Source organism: Protopterus annectens, chromosome 13.part0 (genome assembly GCF_019279795.1).
Source record: "Protopterus annectens isolate FY-2018-M chromosome 13.part0, PAN1.0, whole genome shotgun sequence".
NCBI classification, from domain to species: Eukaryota; Metazoa; Chordata; order Ceratodontiformes; family Protopteridae; genus Protopterus; species Protopterus annectens.
The window spans coordinates 565850315-565867757 of NC_056747.1; the positions used below are offsets into that span (position 1 = coordinate 565850315).

The 17443-nt window shown below is 39.8% G+C and overlaps 1 protein-coding gene across 1 annotated transcript in view; it reads right to left on the reverse strand.

The window, feature by feature from the left end:
- PSPH (phosphoserine phosphatase) overlaps window positions 1–4760 on the reverse strand; it is a 56659-nt gene extending 51899 nt beyond the window's left edge. The window contains exon 1 of the mRNA XM_044054210.1: window positions 4539–4760. Coding sequence (XP_043910145.1) covers window positions 4539–4588 — 50 coding nt within the window. The 5' untranslated portion in view covers window positions 4589–4760. The remainder of the gene's footprint in view (window positions 1–4538) is intronic.
- Between the last annotated feature and the right edge of the window lie 12683 nt (window positions 4761–17443).

A 17443-nucleotide genomic window follows, 5' to 3' on the forward strand; every position in this document is an offset into this window, starting at 1 on the left:
GTTCTTCTAATTCATCTATCTCTCCAAACTCTTACCCAAACAGTATTTAACACTGTTGAAAATTGGTTTACTGACCACTGCCTCCTCCTTAACCCCAAAAAAACAAAATTGTTACTTTTTGCTCCCACCCAAAAGTCGCCATCTATCCATTTCACAATTACCTCTAACAACAGTACCATTATTTCCCCTCATACTACTACACGTCTCTTGGGCATTACCATAGATAATAACCTCAGCTATGACAATCATACCAACAATACTATACTGATGGTCAATAGAAAACGTGGCTCCTTGTATAGAATTAAACCTTACCTCACACCTCTAACTAGAACCACCATTGCCCAGACCCACCTCACTTCTACCCTAGTCTATGCTTCTGCTATATATACCAATCTATCAAAATCTAATCTAAGTAAGCTCGAAACTAGCTATAACAATATAGCAAGATTTGCCACTGGCACCCCTTTTAGAACCCACCACTGTCACAACCTTAAACAACTCGGGTGGTTTGAACTACAAAACCAGCTGGTATACAATCAACTACTGATTACACAAAAAATCCTTCATCACCCAAATAATACTCCAATCCTCTCTAACCTTATCTCCCCATACAAAAATCTTGCAACACTTCGTTCAGCTAACAAGTTACTAATCACCAATATCAAATCTAATAACAAAGCTGGAGACTCCCTTTTACCAACATTGTGGGAAAAATATGGAACAAGCTTCCGATGTCACTCACATCTCTCTCATCTACATCTCTACAAAAATACCTCAAAGAACTTATGAAAAATCATTGGCTCTGTCCCTGCTCTAAACCTGACTGAACCTCACTTTTCTTATTACTATCTCTTCTTGCCTTATACCCTCCTTATGGGCTTTGTCCCCTCTCTTCCTTCAATCCTAGAAGCTAACCATAGTCCAGCCCTCATTTGTATCATTTGTTCTCTACCTTCATCTCATGTTCCCCTACTTTGACATACAAATGGCAACATGAGAACCTCAAAGTGTACCTGACCTCCTTAAATCTAAAAACCCATGCAAAGACTCTAAACTACTTTTCCTCTTCTTAGACAAACTTTTCATTTAATTGTAACCTATACACTATTAAATTATCTTATGTAGTAGAACTTTAGAAACTTTGAAGTATTATATATAGCAATTTTGCTATGATTTGAGCTTATCTACATATGAAAGCTATTAGTGCAAGTACTGCATTTTTATTTTGTAATTTTCTATTTTTTGTAATTTTATTTTGTAATTTCTATTTTGTAATTTGATTATGTTTGGAGCTTATCTCCCTGGGCCTCTACTGAAAATGGACATGTATCCAGCTAGACTAGCTCAGTCAACAAATGTAAAATAAATAAAATAAAAAATGGATTCACCTCAGCTGGCCACCTCATTACCATGAAGAAAAGGAAACATTCTAATATCTATATAAACTACCTCAGGAGGGGGTTCTGGATCTTTTCCTTCACAAAATTAAAGGATCTTAACATTTTCATTTTTATCTGAAATCTGGTACTTACCCATGTTTGGAGTGTTTTACTACTGCCGAAATCTTGCTTTACTATTTCATATATCTTTCTTTACTTCACTTATTTTTACAACGCACAAAAATTAAAATGGCATTCTTCCCTTTTGTACTTTTTATGGCTTAAAAAAATTGTTTAACCCCAGACACTGCATTAACCCTGGAGGGTTTGGCATAATGGTTAAGGAGTATGCTTCACAGACACAAAATACAGGGTTGGATTCTTACCTTTGAGGGAAACTGGCAAGACTTCAAATGGCCTACAACAGCAGCTAATCTAATAAATACCTATGACTACGAATACAAAGGTTTTCATTTTTGTATGTTGATCTGTGTGAAGCAGTATTAATTTAGACAAAATGGTTAACGCTAAAAAGAATGATTGGTGGGAGAACGTGTGGATCATCCTTATTTCCGAGATGCCTACAAGAGTTACAGGGCACTAATTACTAAACAAGTCATATAATGGAATACCCTAACTACGATGTCCGAGCTGAAGGGCCAGGTACTCCCCAGCACTTTACAAATTACTCTGGTAGATTTCAGCTGGAAATTGTGATGCAATGAAACTAATGGCAATTATAAATTTTAGTTTATTAAGGGGAAAAACTGCGGTGATGCAGCGGTAGCGTTGTCGCCTTACACCAAAAAGTTCTTCTGTTCGATTCTCGGCTGGAGCGCCTTCTGTGTGGAGTCTGCATGTCCTCCCCCTGGTCGAGTGGCGTTCGAAAGACATGAGTGAATGGGCGTGCCTTCGTTAAAGGTTGGGTGTCGAGCTGGCACCTCGACATCGTAAAAATCTTTAGCGGACCGAAGTTCCGCTGTGGCGACCGCTAACCGGGAAAAGCCAGAAAAAGAAGTTTATTAAGGGAAAAAGAAGCATAATATGTTATAATGTTGACTAAGTGGGGAAATGAATGTGTAACTGTTTATGTGATAATAATAAAAAAACTAGAGGAATTACAAAATTGAAAATGTGTGAAAACTACCTAATTCACAAACAACACTTGTCACTTTTGAAACAAAATGGCATCCAAGAGGTAGATACCGAAATACTGAAATGTTTTAATTTTAGGTTTGCAAAACAGATAAATGTTAGGCAGAAACTGTTATAAAGTAATAATAACGGAATGATGACAAATGTTTTAAGCTTAGACGAAATGCTCTAAAAGTAAATATTTTGGAGAACAAAACAGCTGTTCTTACTGCTTGAGTAAAAAAATAATGAAACGTTCTGCAACTTGCACTTTGGCAGGAATTACAGCTGTTTTTAGTGTAGTTTAACAGAAAGAATTCCGCACACATGGCCCAAGGCTAATTTGTTTAACAATTACAAAACACTAACAAAAAAATGAACATGTTGGGCAAACGAGTTAAGAATAGAGGGGGTGTACCTTAAACTACTGCACTGGAAAAAGATGCATGGATGGCAGGTATTCTAAGGGTGGCAGTATTAGTAGTAACAATGAGGAAACTAGCGATTTATGCAGCGCAATTAATTCATAGAGCCGCCTGGAAAGCACCACCAGCCACATTAACACTACCAAAAGTTTGTGGTCACGCATTACTAGATAAGATTACATTACAGGCAAGTGTTGCAGAGTTCAGTAGAACAAATACTGTGGTATAGTACGTGTGTGTCTGTCCACCCGGGTGGTCACAGTAGGGGCTGGGGGTTTAGTTAGGGGACAGGTAAGGTATGCGTGTGTTTGTGTATAGGTGAGTGAGTGAATGCGTTTCTGAGTAAATTTAGAGGTGTGCATACATGTATGTGTGCAGTAATGTCTGTGCACTGCAATCCACTGATGGCAGTTCAGCAACATTGAAGTACTACTTTAAATACATGGTAATGCAATGCAAAAAAGAAAAGACCAAGTGTAAGCACAGTAACTAGAACTAGGATGAGACTGAAACAAATGCAATATAAAAATCTAAAGTAAACATTTTATATAATGCAACTAAGAGGACTGACTGGCATATGGGCAGAAAAGTTCAAGACAAATTGCAAATATAAATTATGAATAACTCCAGTATAAAAAGCATCTGCAGGCAGTAGTTACATAATTTCATAAAGCTAGTACTGATAGAAGGGCTACGGCAGAAACTGACAATATACAAAAAGCTTTAAACTTTTCCAAGTAAAGCAGGAGGGAGAGAAAGGGTGGAAGAGTGACGCTGGATCTTAAAGCAATGTTTCCTAGAAGGATAGACAAAAGATTGCCAAGTGGAGTAAGTGCTCATCTCAATTTAAATGTGAGCTGTAAAGAATATATCACAACCATATTTGCAAGCATATGCAAATGTGCAGGATCCAATATGTAATTGTGAATTGCAGAGAAGTTACAAATGTTGGTTTGAGTCTTTTAGGCATCTCATTTTAGCACAGCTCTAACATAAGTGAACGTGTACAGAAATAAAAAATATGTATACTTTCCAGATAATTACAATGCAAAAAGAAAGTACTTTTCTGTCTAACGAGAACCACTGGTAATATTCTGTTATGTAATACTCCCAGAGTGACACTTACGTAATACTCGAAACCAGTGTTTAAGCATTATATCTATTCAACACATAAACACGTTGTTTCACTAATAAAGCTGGAACATATTTTTATACATTTTTCGTATTTAAATACGGAACTAAATGCATACGGTGCCTGATTGCTAACCCAATTTTCACCGCTCCAGGCTGGACACAGTCACGTTAACACGATATTAAAAATAATTGTATGTTATTTTCCATTATGGGAATCGGTCCATTATTTGAGTCTATTTGTCAATATCCAAGACGTTCCCTGTACCGTGGGTCTGATTTTGGCAGTACGCCAAGTGCAAGGAGGTGAAAAGATTGCATCAGCCATATATTCAATTTTGTCAAATGGAAAATAGATGCTGTCCAGTCTATGGAAGGTTCTGAAAGACATCCATGTTGTACAAATGGAAACGTGCAAAGGCATTTTTATAAAAAAAGTTTTGTAATTACAACTGACATATTACCTTACCTTTCAGCTGGTAACTGTTGAACGACGTCTGGAATTGGCAGTAGTACCATGTATGCCAAGACAATGTCAAAAGCAAACAAAACTGATGTGAAATAGATTAATGGCGTGAAACAGAGATTTTTTTCAGAGCTGTTAACGGTGGCTGTTTATGACTTAGTAGTTCAACGTTCTTCGGAGCCTCGAGCCAGCCTGACCGGCTTTCTTCTCTGTATAAATGTTAAAAAGGCGGTCCCGAAACATCTCGTCACATGGCGCCGGCACCGCGACTTAATGATAGGAGAGCGGTTTAGAAAGGCAAGACCAACAACAAATCCTTCTTGGTAGGACGAACTCTTGGCATTCCGTGCAGCCTTTAGAAAGTTCACATGACATGTGGGCTGAGTGAGGGTTTGCAGACAAGTAGAAAGTTGTTTGTCGTATACCTGTCATTTATAACGTTATACTGCTTACAAACACCAACAACCCTCATCTCACTCCCTGTCAAATAAAAGTATAACTAATCTTAGTCCCTGCAAAAGTGATGACGTTTAAAATTGTTTTATTTCGGTAGCAACAGGAAAATGTAAACATTAGTTAAATGCACAAACAGTTAAACTCTCTTTGGTACGCTGCATTTGAATGCGATTCACTACCTAAAGTCTAAGTGGCAAGGGTGTTAACTTTACTTTTTTTTTGAACACCCGCCTACCGAAGGGTTGAAAAGCACTCAGCAGTTGAGCATACAGTGTGTGTGTGTGTGTGTGTGTGTGTGTGTGTGTGTGTGTGTGTGTGTGTGTGTTCTAATGGTTGCTAGGTAGCTTTCATTACCAAAGTAAGGCAAATAGGTAATTTACTTTTTAAGACGGGAATGGCCAACCAGCACGACGAATGACAAATGACAGTCGCCTGCAATTATCCCTCTCCTTGTTACTATTACCTAGCAACCGCTGGAACCCATACATTTGTGCTTAAGATTTAGCACTTAACGTGTGATCGCGTTTTCCCCATCCTGTTTTAGATAATTTTCCTTTAGTTTCCCCTCCCGGTATGTCTCTCAGCAACCGTCACCAATAGTAAAATATTTACTTTTTAGATGTAGCAGACAGTATTGTGTTGTGTGCATGTGGAACTGTAGCCAGGATTTCTGTTACTGTGCACCAAAGTGCACTATCTTCCAGAATGTAGCTCCGCTCTGGACAGCGCCTGTTTCTGGACATTTTCAGTGCTGCTATTTTTTTTTGAATAGTTTGCTCTGCAATTAAATAGGTGGAAAATCATGTAGCTGATGGCAAATGTCTTGACTGAGCTATCACAGTCATGGTTGCCCAGTCAGGATTACCAAAATAAATCTTAAAAAAAAAAAAATATATATATATATATATATATATATATGTGTGTGTGTGTGTGTGCGCGCGCGCGCGCGTCCCCGCCGTGGAGTACTTGGAATATGCCTGGCTATGTCCTTATGTGTGTATGCGCCTGCATACCAGTGACGTACGCAAACACAGGGCAAGCAGATAAAACCTGTGTGACAACCCTTTTAACCAGACAAGAAAGGTGAAACCAGATGGATGATTCACAGCAGCATACCTCTCAGCTCTCCCTGATCTTGTCTCAAACTTTTGCCTTGCTCCTCATAAAATGTTTGATTTTTCTGGCAAATCTCAGGATTACAGCCAGTCAGCAATGCCATACTTTAGATCTTCATGATTTTTATTGTTCAGAAAATACTTGCTGATGCAAACCTTGTTCTACTAACATTTTTCTCTTAAATGTTTTATTGAAGTTTTTTTTTACAAGAATTGTATATATCAAGCATTGTGTATATCAAGATCAAAGAGGACAGATTATGGTGGTTTGGGCACATGTGTAGAAAAGCAAAAGACAATCTGGTGAGGGAGATGTGGGACAGACAGGAAGGAGGAAGCGAGGACATCCAGCAAAGAGGTGGATGGATTGTGTGAAAGAAGATCTACGACAGTCAGCATGAGTGTTGAAGAAGGCAGGAGTGTGGCACTGAATCCAGAGAGGAGGTGACAGTTAACACGATACCCCGACCCTATGTTGAAAAATGGGAAAGGGGGGGGCTGCTGCTGCTGCTGATGCTGATGATGATGTGTATATCAAGCAAAAGAAAGTACAGTTGTGTAAAATCCTACCATAACAGTAGATGTCCTTGCCTTCACAGCTTCAGTATTCCTAATTATATGGGATTCCTTGCCGCAGAAGCCTGACATCCGGCCAGTCTTCCAAAGACTTCTGAATTTAAAAGGTATGCCAAAAGTCAACATATGCTCTCTGCATAATGTAGGGCATAAAGGAAACATTTAGGCCTACCAAAACAGAACTGATTGCCCCAGGAGGAACACCAGTCCAATGAACCCAAGAGGTAACATGTACATCCAGGAAAGTAAAGAACTAGGAAGAGGGAGTGAATACTGCAGCAGTGAAGACAAGGACATCTACCATTATGGTAAGATTTTACACAACTGTATTACGTCCTTACATTCACTGCTGCAGTACTCCTAACTATATGGGAAAGTGCCAAAGCTCAAGAGGAAACTTGGGAGGAGGAAGAGGCAGAACAGCCCCCTAAAAAAAACCTGAAGAGCTGAACTAGCAAAACCAGCACTAGCTCTAGAGATACCCCCCAACTTGTAGTGCATTGTAAAAGTATGCACAGAAGAGCAGGTAGATGCTTCAAGAATATAATTAGTATCTAAGCCTTTGAAAAAAAAGCACCAGTATAAGCCATAGCACTAGTAGAATGAACCTTAATTGAAAAAGGAAGGCTCTCACTATGAAAAGTGTAACAAAAGGAAATAGCCTTAGAAATCCAAAAAGAAATAGTTTGCTTGGATACAGCAAGCCCCAAAGATCTAGGATGATAAAACAAACAAACAACTGATCAGATTTTCTAACAGCCTTGATCATATCCAAATAAACTCTATGTTGCCTATGCATGTCCAAAGTATTCAAAACCCTCTCACTGTTAGCTTGTGGAGAGGGGAAAAAAGTAGGCAGATTAATAGACTGATTAAGTGATAGGTGATTAACCACCTTCGATATAAAAGAAGAGTTAGTGTGCAAGGACACTCTGTCCTCATGAAAAATCAAAAAAGGGCAAGCCATAAGGGCCTACAACTCAGACACCCATCTGGCAAAAGTAAGTGCTAACAAAAGAACAGTCTTCCAGGAACAATGTTGCAAGGAAGCTGAAGTGGCAGGCTCAAAAGGAGCCTGAAACAACTTCTCCAAAACAAAATTAAGATCCCAGGGAGGGGGAACAGGCTTCCTGGGACGTATAATATTAAGGATGTCTTTAAGAAATTATTTTACCTCCACTCTAGCAGCTAGAGGAGGAGAAAAAGGCAGACAAGCAGATATAGCTGATAGGTGGGCCTTAATAGAAGAATAGACCAAACCAGCATTGAGCAACTCACACAAATAAGAGACAACCAAAGGGGCATCCACAGTAAGTGGGTCCAGGTTACAAGAGAGATGCCAAAAATAAAATATCTTCCATTTGGATAAGTAGGATTTCCTAGTCCTAGGCTTTCTGGCCTCCTGCAGGACTTGCAGCATGTCCTCAGAAAAAAGGTGTCTATGAGGAATCAAATCCTATCACCCACAGTGTCAGTTGAAGCATGGACAGGTGGGGATGGACAAGAGATCTCTTGTTTTGTGTGATTAGATCCACCCTGTGAGGTAACTTGTGATGATTGCCCCTGGCTAGATGCAGAAGAGGGAACCAGTGCTGTCCCGGCCAAAAGGGAGTCACCAACAAGAGTTTGGTAGCATCCTGTTGAATTTTGAGCAAGACTTTTGGAATGAGAGAAAAGGGAGGAAATGCATAAAGAAATATCCCCTTCCAAGAGAATGAGAGGGTGTCCACCTTCCATACCAGAGGACATGGGACTCTGGTACAAAACACAGAAAGTTGTCTGTTCAGAGGGGAGGCAAAAAGCTCCATTTGAGGAGTACCTCACTGGTGGATAATGTCCAGAAACACATCCCTGTGAAGCATCCATTCATGGGACTGAGTTAAGGACCTGCTTAGAGTGTCTGCCACAATGTTCTTACAGGAAGGGATATAAACTGCCTGAAGAGTCACTTGACACTTGACAGCAAGATCCCATACCAAAACTGCCAATGGGCAAAGAGGATAAGATCTCATCCCTCCCTGTTTGTTGATATACCACACCACTGTGGTACTGTCTGTGAACACCTTCAGAGACCCTGGAGAAAAGACTGACTTAAAGGCTTGAAGAGCCAGTGGAAGAGCTCTCATCTCTTTGACATTGATGTACGCCTTCTGCTGACGAGGCAACCACACCCCCTGTACCTTTAGGGAGTCAAAAGGCACCCCTCCCATTCCCTGTCTGTGGTGTCTGTGAACAATTCCTGAGAAGGAAGAGGGAGATGAAAAGGGATCCCTGGATTCAGAGACAGCTGCTGCATCTACCAAAGAAGTTCCCATCTGAGACAAGGAAGCGGAGGAACTGCAAATTCTAGAGGATGAGCACGTTGAAGCCACACTGACTTCAGAAACCACTGAAACTTTCTCATATGAAGTTTGGCCAGAGGACGTAAGGTGGATGTCATGAAACCCAAAACTCTCAGAAACCCCCATGGTGGTAATAGAAGCCATAGAAAGCAGAGTGTGGAAGAAAGAAATTAGAGTTATGGCCTTTGGAGGGGGCAGGGATGCAAGCATTGGCATCATCTGAATCCTGCAACCCAGAAAAACATAATCCTGAGAAGGAGACAGAGAAGACTTTTTGAAATGTATAGTGAACCCCAGGTTCTGAAGAAGGGATATGGCAAAATGAGGATTTTGCAAAAGGATCTCTGGAGAAGATACCTGAATCAACAGGTCATCCAAGTAAGGAAAATGTGGATCCCTTGAAGTCTGCAAAAGACAATCACAGGAGCAAGACATTTGGTGAACACTCTTGGGGCAATAGAAAGTTCAAAGGGCAAAGCAGAGAAATGAAAATGCCAGGAAGCAACAGAGAAACGCAAAACTTTCTGAAAAGAGGATGGATTAGAATTTGGAGATAAGCATCCTTAAGATCCAGGGACATCATATAGGCCTGAGGGAGCAAGAGATGAAATAGAATCTGAAGGGACAACATCCAAAAGGAAGGTATCTACAGAAAAGCGTTTAGATGAGAGAAGCCTAGAATAGGTCTCCAAGTGCCCTCTTTTCTGGGCAGTAGAAATAGTCGGGAGTAGACCCTTTTCCCTCTGAGACACAGGCACCTCTTTAATAGTACCCTGAGACAAGAGATCTTGAAGAACCTCTGGTAGAAAGGGAAGATGTTCCTGAGGAAACTGAGGAATGCCCATAAAAGGAGGACAGGATTTCCACACCATGACGTACCCTTGATGAATGATTGACAGAACCCAAGAATCCTGAGTGATCTGAAGCCAAACCAGAACAGAAAGAGGAACAAGGCTGGGAAGGGACAGATAGTCACACAGTGCCTGGTTTGCCTAGAAAGGAAGGCTTTGGAGTGCCCAGAAATTGAGCAGCCTTAGCAGGAGGAGCCCATTTGCCATTTTTCTTACCTTTAGAAGAAGGACAGGATTGCCTATGAGCAAAGGCAGGCTTAGCAGAGTAGTTCCTATGAAATTTAGGCACAGGAGAAACAAACACTTGCTTAAGCTCCCGTAAGGCCTTACCCTTATCCTGAAGGGACTTAAACCAACTGCATCTTCCACAAACAGAAATTTAGAATCCAGAGGAGCATTCATCAACTTAGCTTTAATATCATCATGTAGAGGTTGAATCCTAAGTGAAGAATAACTGCATAACTGAACCAAAAAACAGCAGCCCTAGAAGAGGCATTCACCACATCATAACTACATTTAATAGAATGATGAACAACCTGAGAGGAAATCCCTAGCAGGGAAAGAACAGAAGCTTTACCCTCAGATTCTGGAAAAACAGAAATAAGTTGATAGGCCTGAGAAAGAAGGGCCAACACATACTAGACATATAGGTTTGATAAGTAATAGTCCTAAAAGCTAGAGTAGCAGAAGTGTAAATCTTTTTGCCCAGCCTGTACATAGTTCTGCTGTCCTCATCAGAAGGCAATAACTTGGGTGAAGCAAGCAATTGAGACAGCTTATCAGAGGCTATGGACACTACCAAGGGGTCTGCATCAGGACATTTATATAAAAAAGAACAATCCTCAGGAACCCTAAAAAACCTATCAGGCTTCTTGGGAGCAGGGGGTAGAGAAGCAGGCACCTGAGAGGCACTAGAGAAAGCATCCAGTAAAGCAGCCAAGACTGGAGGAATATCCGCAGGTTTAGGAGAGCCCACCTGCAACAACTCATAGTACTTCTTATGGTTATCAGAGACTTGAGTTCAATCCCACTTAAAAAAAAGTCCATCATCCCAGAGAGTGTGTCCCCAATGGAAATTTCCTCCAAAGGAACATCAGGACTAATAGGTTCCTCCTCTTATGACCCATATTCCAAAGGAGAAGGAATTTGAGAAGAATAAGTTAGGAATTCATCAGCAGAATCTGACTCATCCTCAGAAGAATCCTGGTCTCTAGGCCTTTTAAAAGGAGTAGAGGACCAAGGAGGAACAGGAATTGAAACTCCATGAGGAGGCTTTAAGGACATTAAGGCAGAAAATAATCCCGAGTAAAAGCCTGTCACTCACTTTGTGGATACCTAGGAACAGAAGAAACATATTTAATTTTTTGTTTCTTTTTTATGGGAAAGTCCTGAGAAGGCTCAGATCCTGTGCGACAGTCGAGAACCATATCAGGAACTTCTTCCCAAACTAAAAACTGAGGAACTCCCCTAGGCCCCTCAGAAAAAAAATTGACAGTGGTTCCCTCTGAATATCCAAGACAGATGCCTGTAAAGCCTCTTCAGATGTGCCGCCAGCTAGATCCTCACCGGCCTCCAACACGGTCACAGCAGAGAAATCTGACAACACAGCTGGGCAAGCCTCTGGGTTCATAACAACCTCAGGAAAAATACCTGGCAGAGACTGGACAGTGCAAGGTTCCGGTCGTACCTTTTTCACCTTCTTCTTCCCTAACAGCTGACTCTCAGGGCAGGGTATTCCTTTCATTGTATCATTAGCAAGTAGCTTAAGATGCTGAATCTCAAGATACAAGGAAAGGGAAGAAAGTCTACTGTAAAGGGGTTTTGGAACAAATGCTTGACAAATAGAACAAGGTGTATAGTCAAGAGAGGCACCTAATCAAAAAAGACACTTATCTACGGGAGATCTTTCTCCCACAATACCATTTACCCTTCTTGGATGACATTAACCCCAAGGAACACAAAAAACAAGAAAAAACAAAATCCCCAGTGGAGCACTCAACTTGCAAAAACAGCAAACAGGCATAGGAAGTCAATGGATAATGTAAATGCATTTAACTAACAGAAAATGGATGCAGGTAAACAGACTGATGGTGTAAAAATACACTTTCTGATTGGCGGCAAAGAAGTTCTGTTTTGGTAGGCCTGAACGTCACCTTTATCCTCCACATTATGCAGGGAGTGTATGGTGACATTCGCCATACCTTTTAAATTCAGAAGTCTTTGGAAGACTGGTGGGACATCGGGCTTTTGTGGCAGGGAATGCCATATAGTTAGGAATACTGCAGCAGTGAATGTAAGGACGTCTTAGTCCAGCATATACAAAGCATGATGGAAGAATCAACATACATATAAAAATGTAACTGGTAAATATCCCTAAGTACTCAACCCGTGACCATTGATGACACATTTTTAGGATTTTTGGAAGAGTAAATGAGTATTTCTCAATCAACAAGAGAACTTTAGTGCATGGAGAGGTCAGCAGAAGTTTAGGAAAGATCCTATTTTTCTTGATGGAGATTTCTTTCTGAATGACGGCAATAACCAGATTTGCTCTGAGCTGATGCACAATGGTACCTCCTATACTGAGCCAACAGATATTGCCAATATACTGGCTGACAGATTGACAGATTCAGTGCCAACTTTACCCCTCCCCCAAAGGACCAATCACAATACCAGTAGATTGCCAGGTACCCAGTAATACTGCTGCACAGGTTAAAACAGCACCGTCCAAGGCCAAGAAAACAGCTTCTATGGGACATGACAACATCCTTGGCTGTGTTCTACATGAACTACAGAGTGAACTGGCACCTCACCTGGTGACCTGTTCAATCACAGCCTCATCTCAGGCTTTGTCCCTACCAAATGGCACACTGCTATACTCATTTCTCTCCACAAAGGAGGAGCGACTACAGACACAGGGAACTATTGCCCCATTAGCCTGACAAGTCTGATATGCAAAGCTATGGAACGCATCATCATGGACCTAATAAACAAGGATATAGGGAATCTCCAAACTCTGGATCTCACACAGTTTGGTTTTGTGAAGGGTAGATCATGCCTGCTCAACTTGGTCGACTTCTTTGAGTCAGAACCATACAGCCTACTTTGAACTGGCTAAGGCCTTTGATGCCATTCCCCATTCAGGAATCATAGAAAAACTCACTAAGCTAGGCATCAACCCCTATATCACTAGGTGGGTTGCAAACTGGCTCACAGATAGAACCCACAGTGAAATTAGCTGACTCCAAGTCAGACTGCCAACCAGTCATAAGTGGAGTGCCACAGGGATTGGTCCTGGGTCCTCTCCTGTTTGATATCTACTTCTCTGAAGTCCAGGCCAACACGAAGGGAATCTGGCTGACAAAGTTCGCAGACAACTGCAAGTTAGAAGCTATTATTAACTCCCCAAGTGATGTTGACATCCTACAGAAAGGCCTCACCGAGACCAGCGACTGGTGTCAGAACCATGGCCTTAAGCTCATTGCCAAAAAATGTGTCGTCATCCCCTTTGGGAAAAATCCATTTCCCAGGAATTACCACATCGATGGTAGACCATTGAACACAGAAGGTGTTATAAGAGATCTGGGAATACAGGTTGACAGCAACCTCTCTTTTGACCACCACATTGCCACTGCGGTCAGAAAGTCCTTCTTTGTGGCACATCTCATTACTAAGGGTTTTGCATCCAGGAAGAAACACGTCATTATCTCCATCTACTCTTCCCTCATTAGGCCAGTTATCAAGTACAATGCCCCATTTGGCATGTACCTGACTAGACACCTGCAAAAACTGGAGAGGCCGCAAAAGTTCCTCACAAAGAGGATCCTAGGCCTTAAACACTTGTCCTGTATGGACAGACTCAAAAACACCAACTATTGTCTGTCTCATATCGTCTACTTAAAGGCAATCTCTGCTTGACTTACAAAACCATGTCTGACCCAGCTCTGTTAGAAATACAACATCTAAAGAAATCTCAGTCCCTCTGTACCACATGCGCCAGAGACCTCAACCTCATTACCACAGTCAACAGACAGAGACTGCCCATGCTACAGAATAGACTTCCCATACATGTCAAACAGAGCACCTCACTGGCCCTCTTCAAGAGAAATGTTGATGAGTGGATGGGAAATAGAAAATTCACCCCGGGGATCACTCCAGTGGGTCTACTCGACAGAGGCACTGGGAACTAAGGTCAGGTGGCACGATGCCAGGGTAATCCTATGGGCTAGGCTTGTAAAGGCTCCGGGGCCATTAGATTAGTACACACCTATGAACCATATTAATTTAGAAGTTCTCAGGAATGTTTAATAGTATTATAGACTCATTTAGTACAAAGCTGTCTGACCACAAGGCCTGAAGAAAATTAATTTTTTTCCGGTAGACTAATAAAAGTGAGCATTCATAGAACATATGTGACCATTCAGCCTTGCAAGACTGTTTACATTTCCAACATTATATATTCTTGTCAGTAGTACATTTTGATAGTTTTTGTGATGTTAAAAAACCTGTGTAAAAAATTCCAGGTGTAAATATGCCAAAATTGTACTAATGTGGCATTTCCTCCTGATTTAATAGATATATTTTGTTGCTTTTAGATAACAAAGTGGATTCACCCCAAGTAATGAAGTTACACAACTTGTTATTCGATTTATTATTATATAAAGCCAATATTCTATATAAATTAGAAATTATGTTTGTTGGGTTACTTTTGTTGTAAATAATTTCATAAATTCCACTAAAACTTTCTAAGCAAATTACAGTAATATCTAAAAATTGTCTCTGATTTTAGGCCTGTGCCCCTCTATTATTTTTGGCTTTGTCTCGGATTCTCAAAGATGTTGAGAGCTATGGAGCTGGCATATAGACTCCACACACACATGGCACCATGAACCAAACAATCAAACTGTGTGAGGCTGAAACTCTAATAATTATTGCTATGACCTCTAGGATAGACTGAGCTTCTCGCTGACCAGCCCAGAATAGGCTAAACTAGGTACAGGAAAATAAATGAATGAATGTGATGTTATGCACTGGAATGCCATACCTAAGTCATTTACCACTGATATTATGCTGTGTTGTGATGATATTTCAGTACAGTTCAAAAGTAGAAACCAAACCTTACAGATTAGGGCTATAATAAATAATGATATAAGCATTAAATTACATATTACATGCAATATATATATATATATATATATATATATATATATATATATATATATATATAAGTCTACTTCTTTTCATAGAAAACACATTTGGTCGAAAGTCAGTTTCCCCAGCACACTTCACTGAAAGTTCACTTCATCAAAAACTCATTCACTGAAACTCATTTCATCAAAAGTTATACATGGCCTTTTCCCCGCTGTAGTGCAACCCTGGAGTTAGAATATTAAGTAAGGGAGGGGTGTGGGGGGCATAGCCCCCACATAGTTTGGATATAAGTTGTCTTTTGGAAAGAACTTAAAAGTATACATGTATACATATATATATATATATATATATATATATATATATATATATATATATATATATATACATCTATACAAAAACTCCAGAAAGTGGAAGGTCTTATTATTAACAAATATGTGTATAAATGTTTTTATTAAGTGATATAGGTTCATAGGTTGGTACTAGGCTTTCAGCCCTAGGGCCTATACAAGCCTAGCTGTAACAATTCCCTAGCTACTTCTTCCCACACTATTTACTTCCCTGGACCCCTGTCTAGCAGGGCAACTGACGTGATATGTCAATGATTTTATTATTGTGTTGTGTGCTTTTTAAAAAAATGGTGACAGATCACATGACAAGTGTGTTAAAAGTATTTAAATGAGGGGATGTGATGTTTTATGTTATATCTGATGAAGTTCCGTTTTGAATGTAATGCATTAAAGGAACAAAAGCGCTCATACAGGCTTTCTTGTGAATGTTGGAACAAACGTGTGTGGCTACCTTTCTTTAGAAGTACTCCTGGTGCCTTATTTGTTTTTGTTGTGTATATATATATATATATATATATATATATATATATATATATATATATATATATATATATATATATATATATATATATATATATATATATATATATATATATATATATATATATATATATATATATATATATATGTATATATATATATATATATATATATATATATATATATGTATATATATATATATATATGTATGGGTTTATTGTGTGTGGCCAAATTGCCCTAATGTAGAATGTAAAACTCTGACAAAATATGTTTGATCATATACAGTAGCAAACACAACACAAACACACCAAAAATTATTGTATCAACAGAGGAAAGCTATTTCTTCTCCTGATATTAAAACTACCCTCCCCTTAACACTAGCTTCAAATTTGTTTGAATAGTTGCAATGCTACTAATGTTAAGGGTTAGGGTTTGGGGAAAGGGCAGCGTTAGGGCTACCACCCATTACTAAGGTGGTGCGGGTAGGGGCCCTGCACCACCTTAGTAATGAGTACTAACCCTAACCCTAACCCTAATGCTAATCTTCCCGTAATACAGCCACAAAACAAAACAGACTCAGAAATACAAACATTCACAAACACACACAAACAACACTACATCTATCCCCTAACCTAACCCTAAAATATACAAACATGCTCACAAACACACAACACCCATCCTTTACTCATGCTCGACCCTAATCCCAATTTACACACACACACACACACACACACACACACACACACACACACACACACACACACACATGCACATGATCTCACCCCCCAAATGCCACTTATCTGTATCGATATTCCATACCATTAACATATCCACCATTCGGCCATCCATATCATTGACATTAAATTACACCACCTGCATTTGTCAGGAAAACTTATGTGCAGTAAAATGCATATATATATATATATATATATATATATATATATATATATATATATATATATATATATATTATACAGTTATAATATTAGTAAAGCTCTTCATGTGATGTTTGTGTAGAGCAGCGGTGCAATAGTTAGTGTTACTACCAAATAGTATTTCATTCTGGACTACGGTTGCCTGCACAAGTGTCTTCCATGGGAAGTCTGCAGGCCCTTCTTGTGGTCTTATAGAGTCTTGTTGTTTTTTTTTTTTGGTAATTAGTGAACTTTTAAATTGCCTGTAGGTTTGCATGCAGTGTGTATGTGTGAACTGGAATCACATCCAGAACTGGTTGTCTACCTTATGCCCACTGATTCTCCGGGCAGGGTCCTTTAAACCTACAGTAAGATAAAGTGGGTACAGGAAATTTTGTAATGGGATGTCTTTTCTTACCCATGTCATTTACCTCACTTGGCCTGAGCTCTTGGTTGCAACACATGTGTGACATATCTTAGTACAATGGGTTCAGGCAGTTAGGCAGCAAGAAAATGACCCACAGTACATCTGGTTGGGACACATGACTGAAGTGAAAATCAACTGCAGAGACATGTTGGTATCACTAATTCATTGTGGGCACATAAAAGCAAGCAGTGCCATGCCTACAGCTTTAATAACCAAGTGTACAGGGGGAGATAATGTCCATGGCCTCCA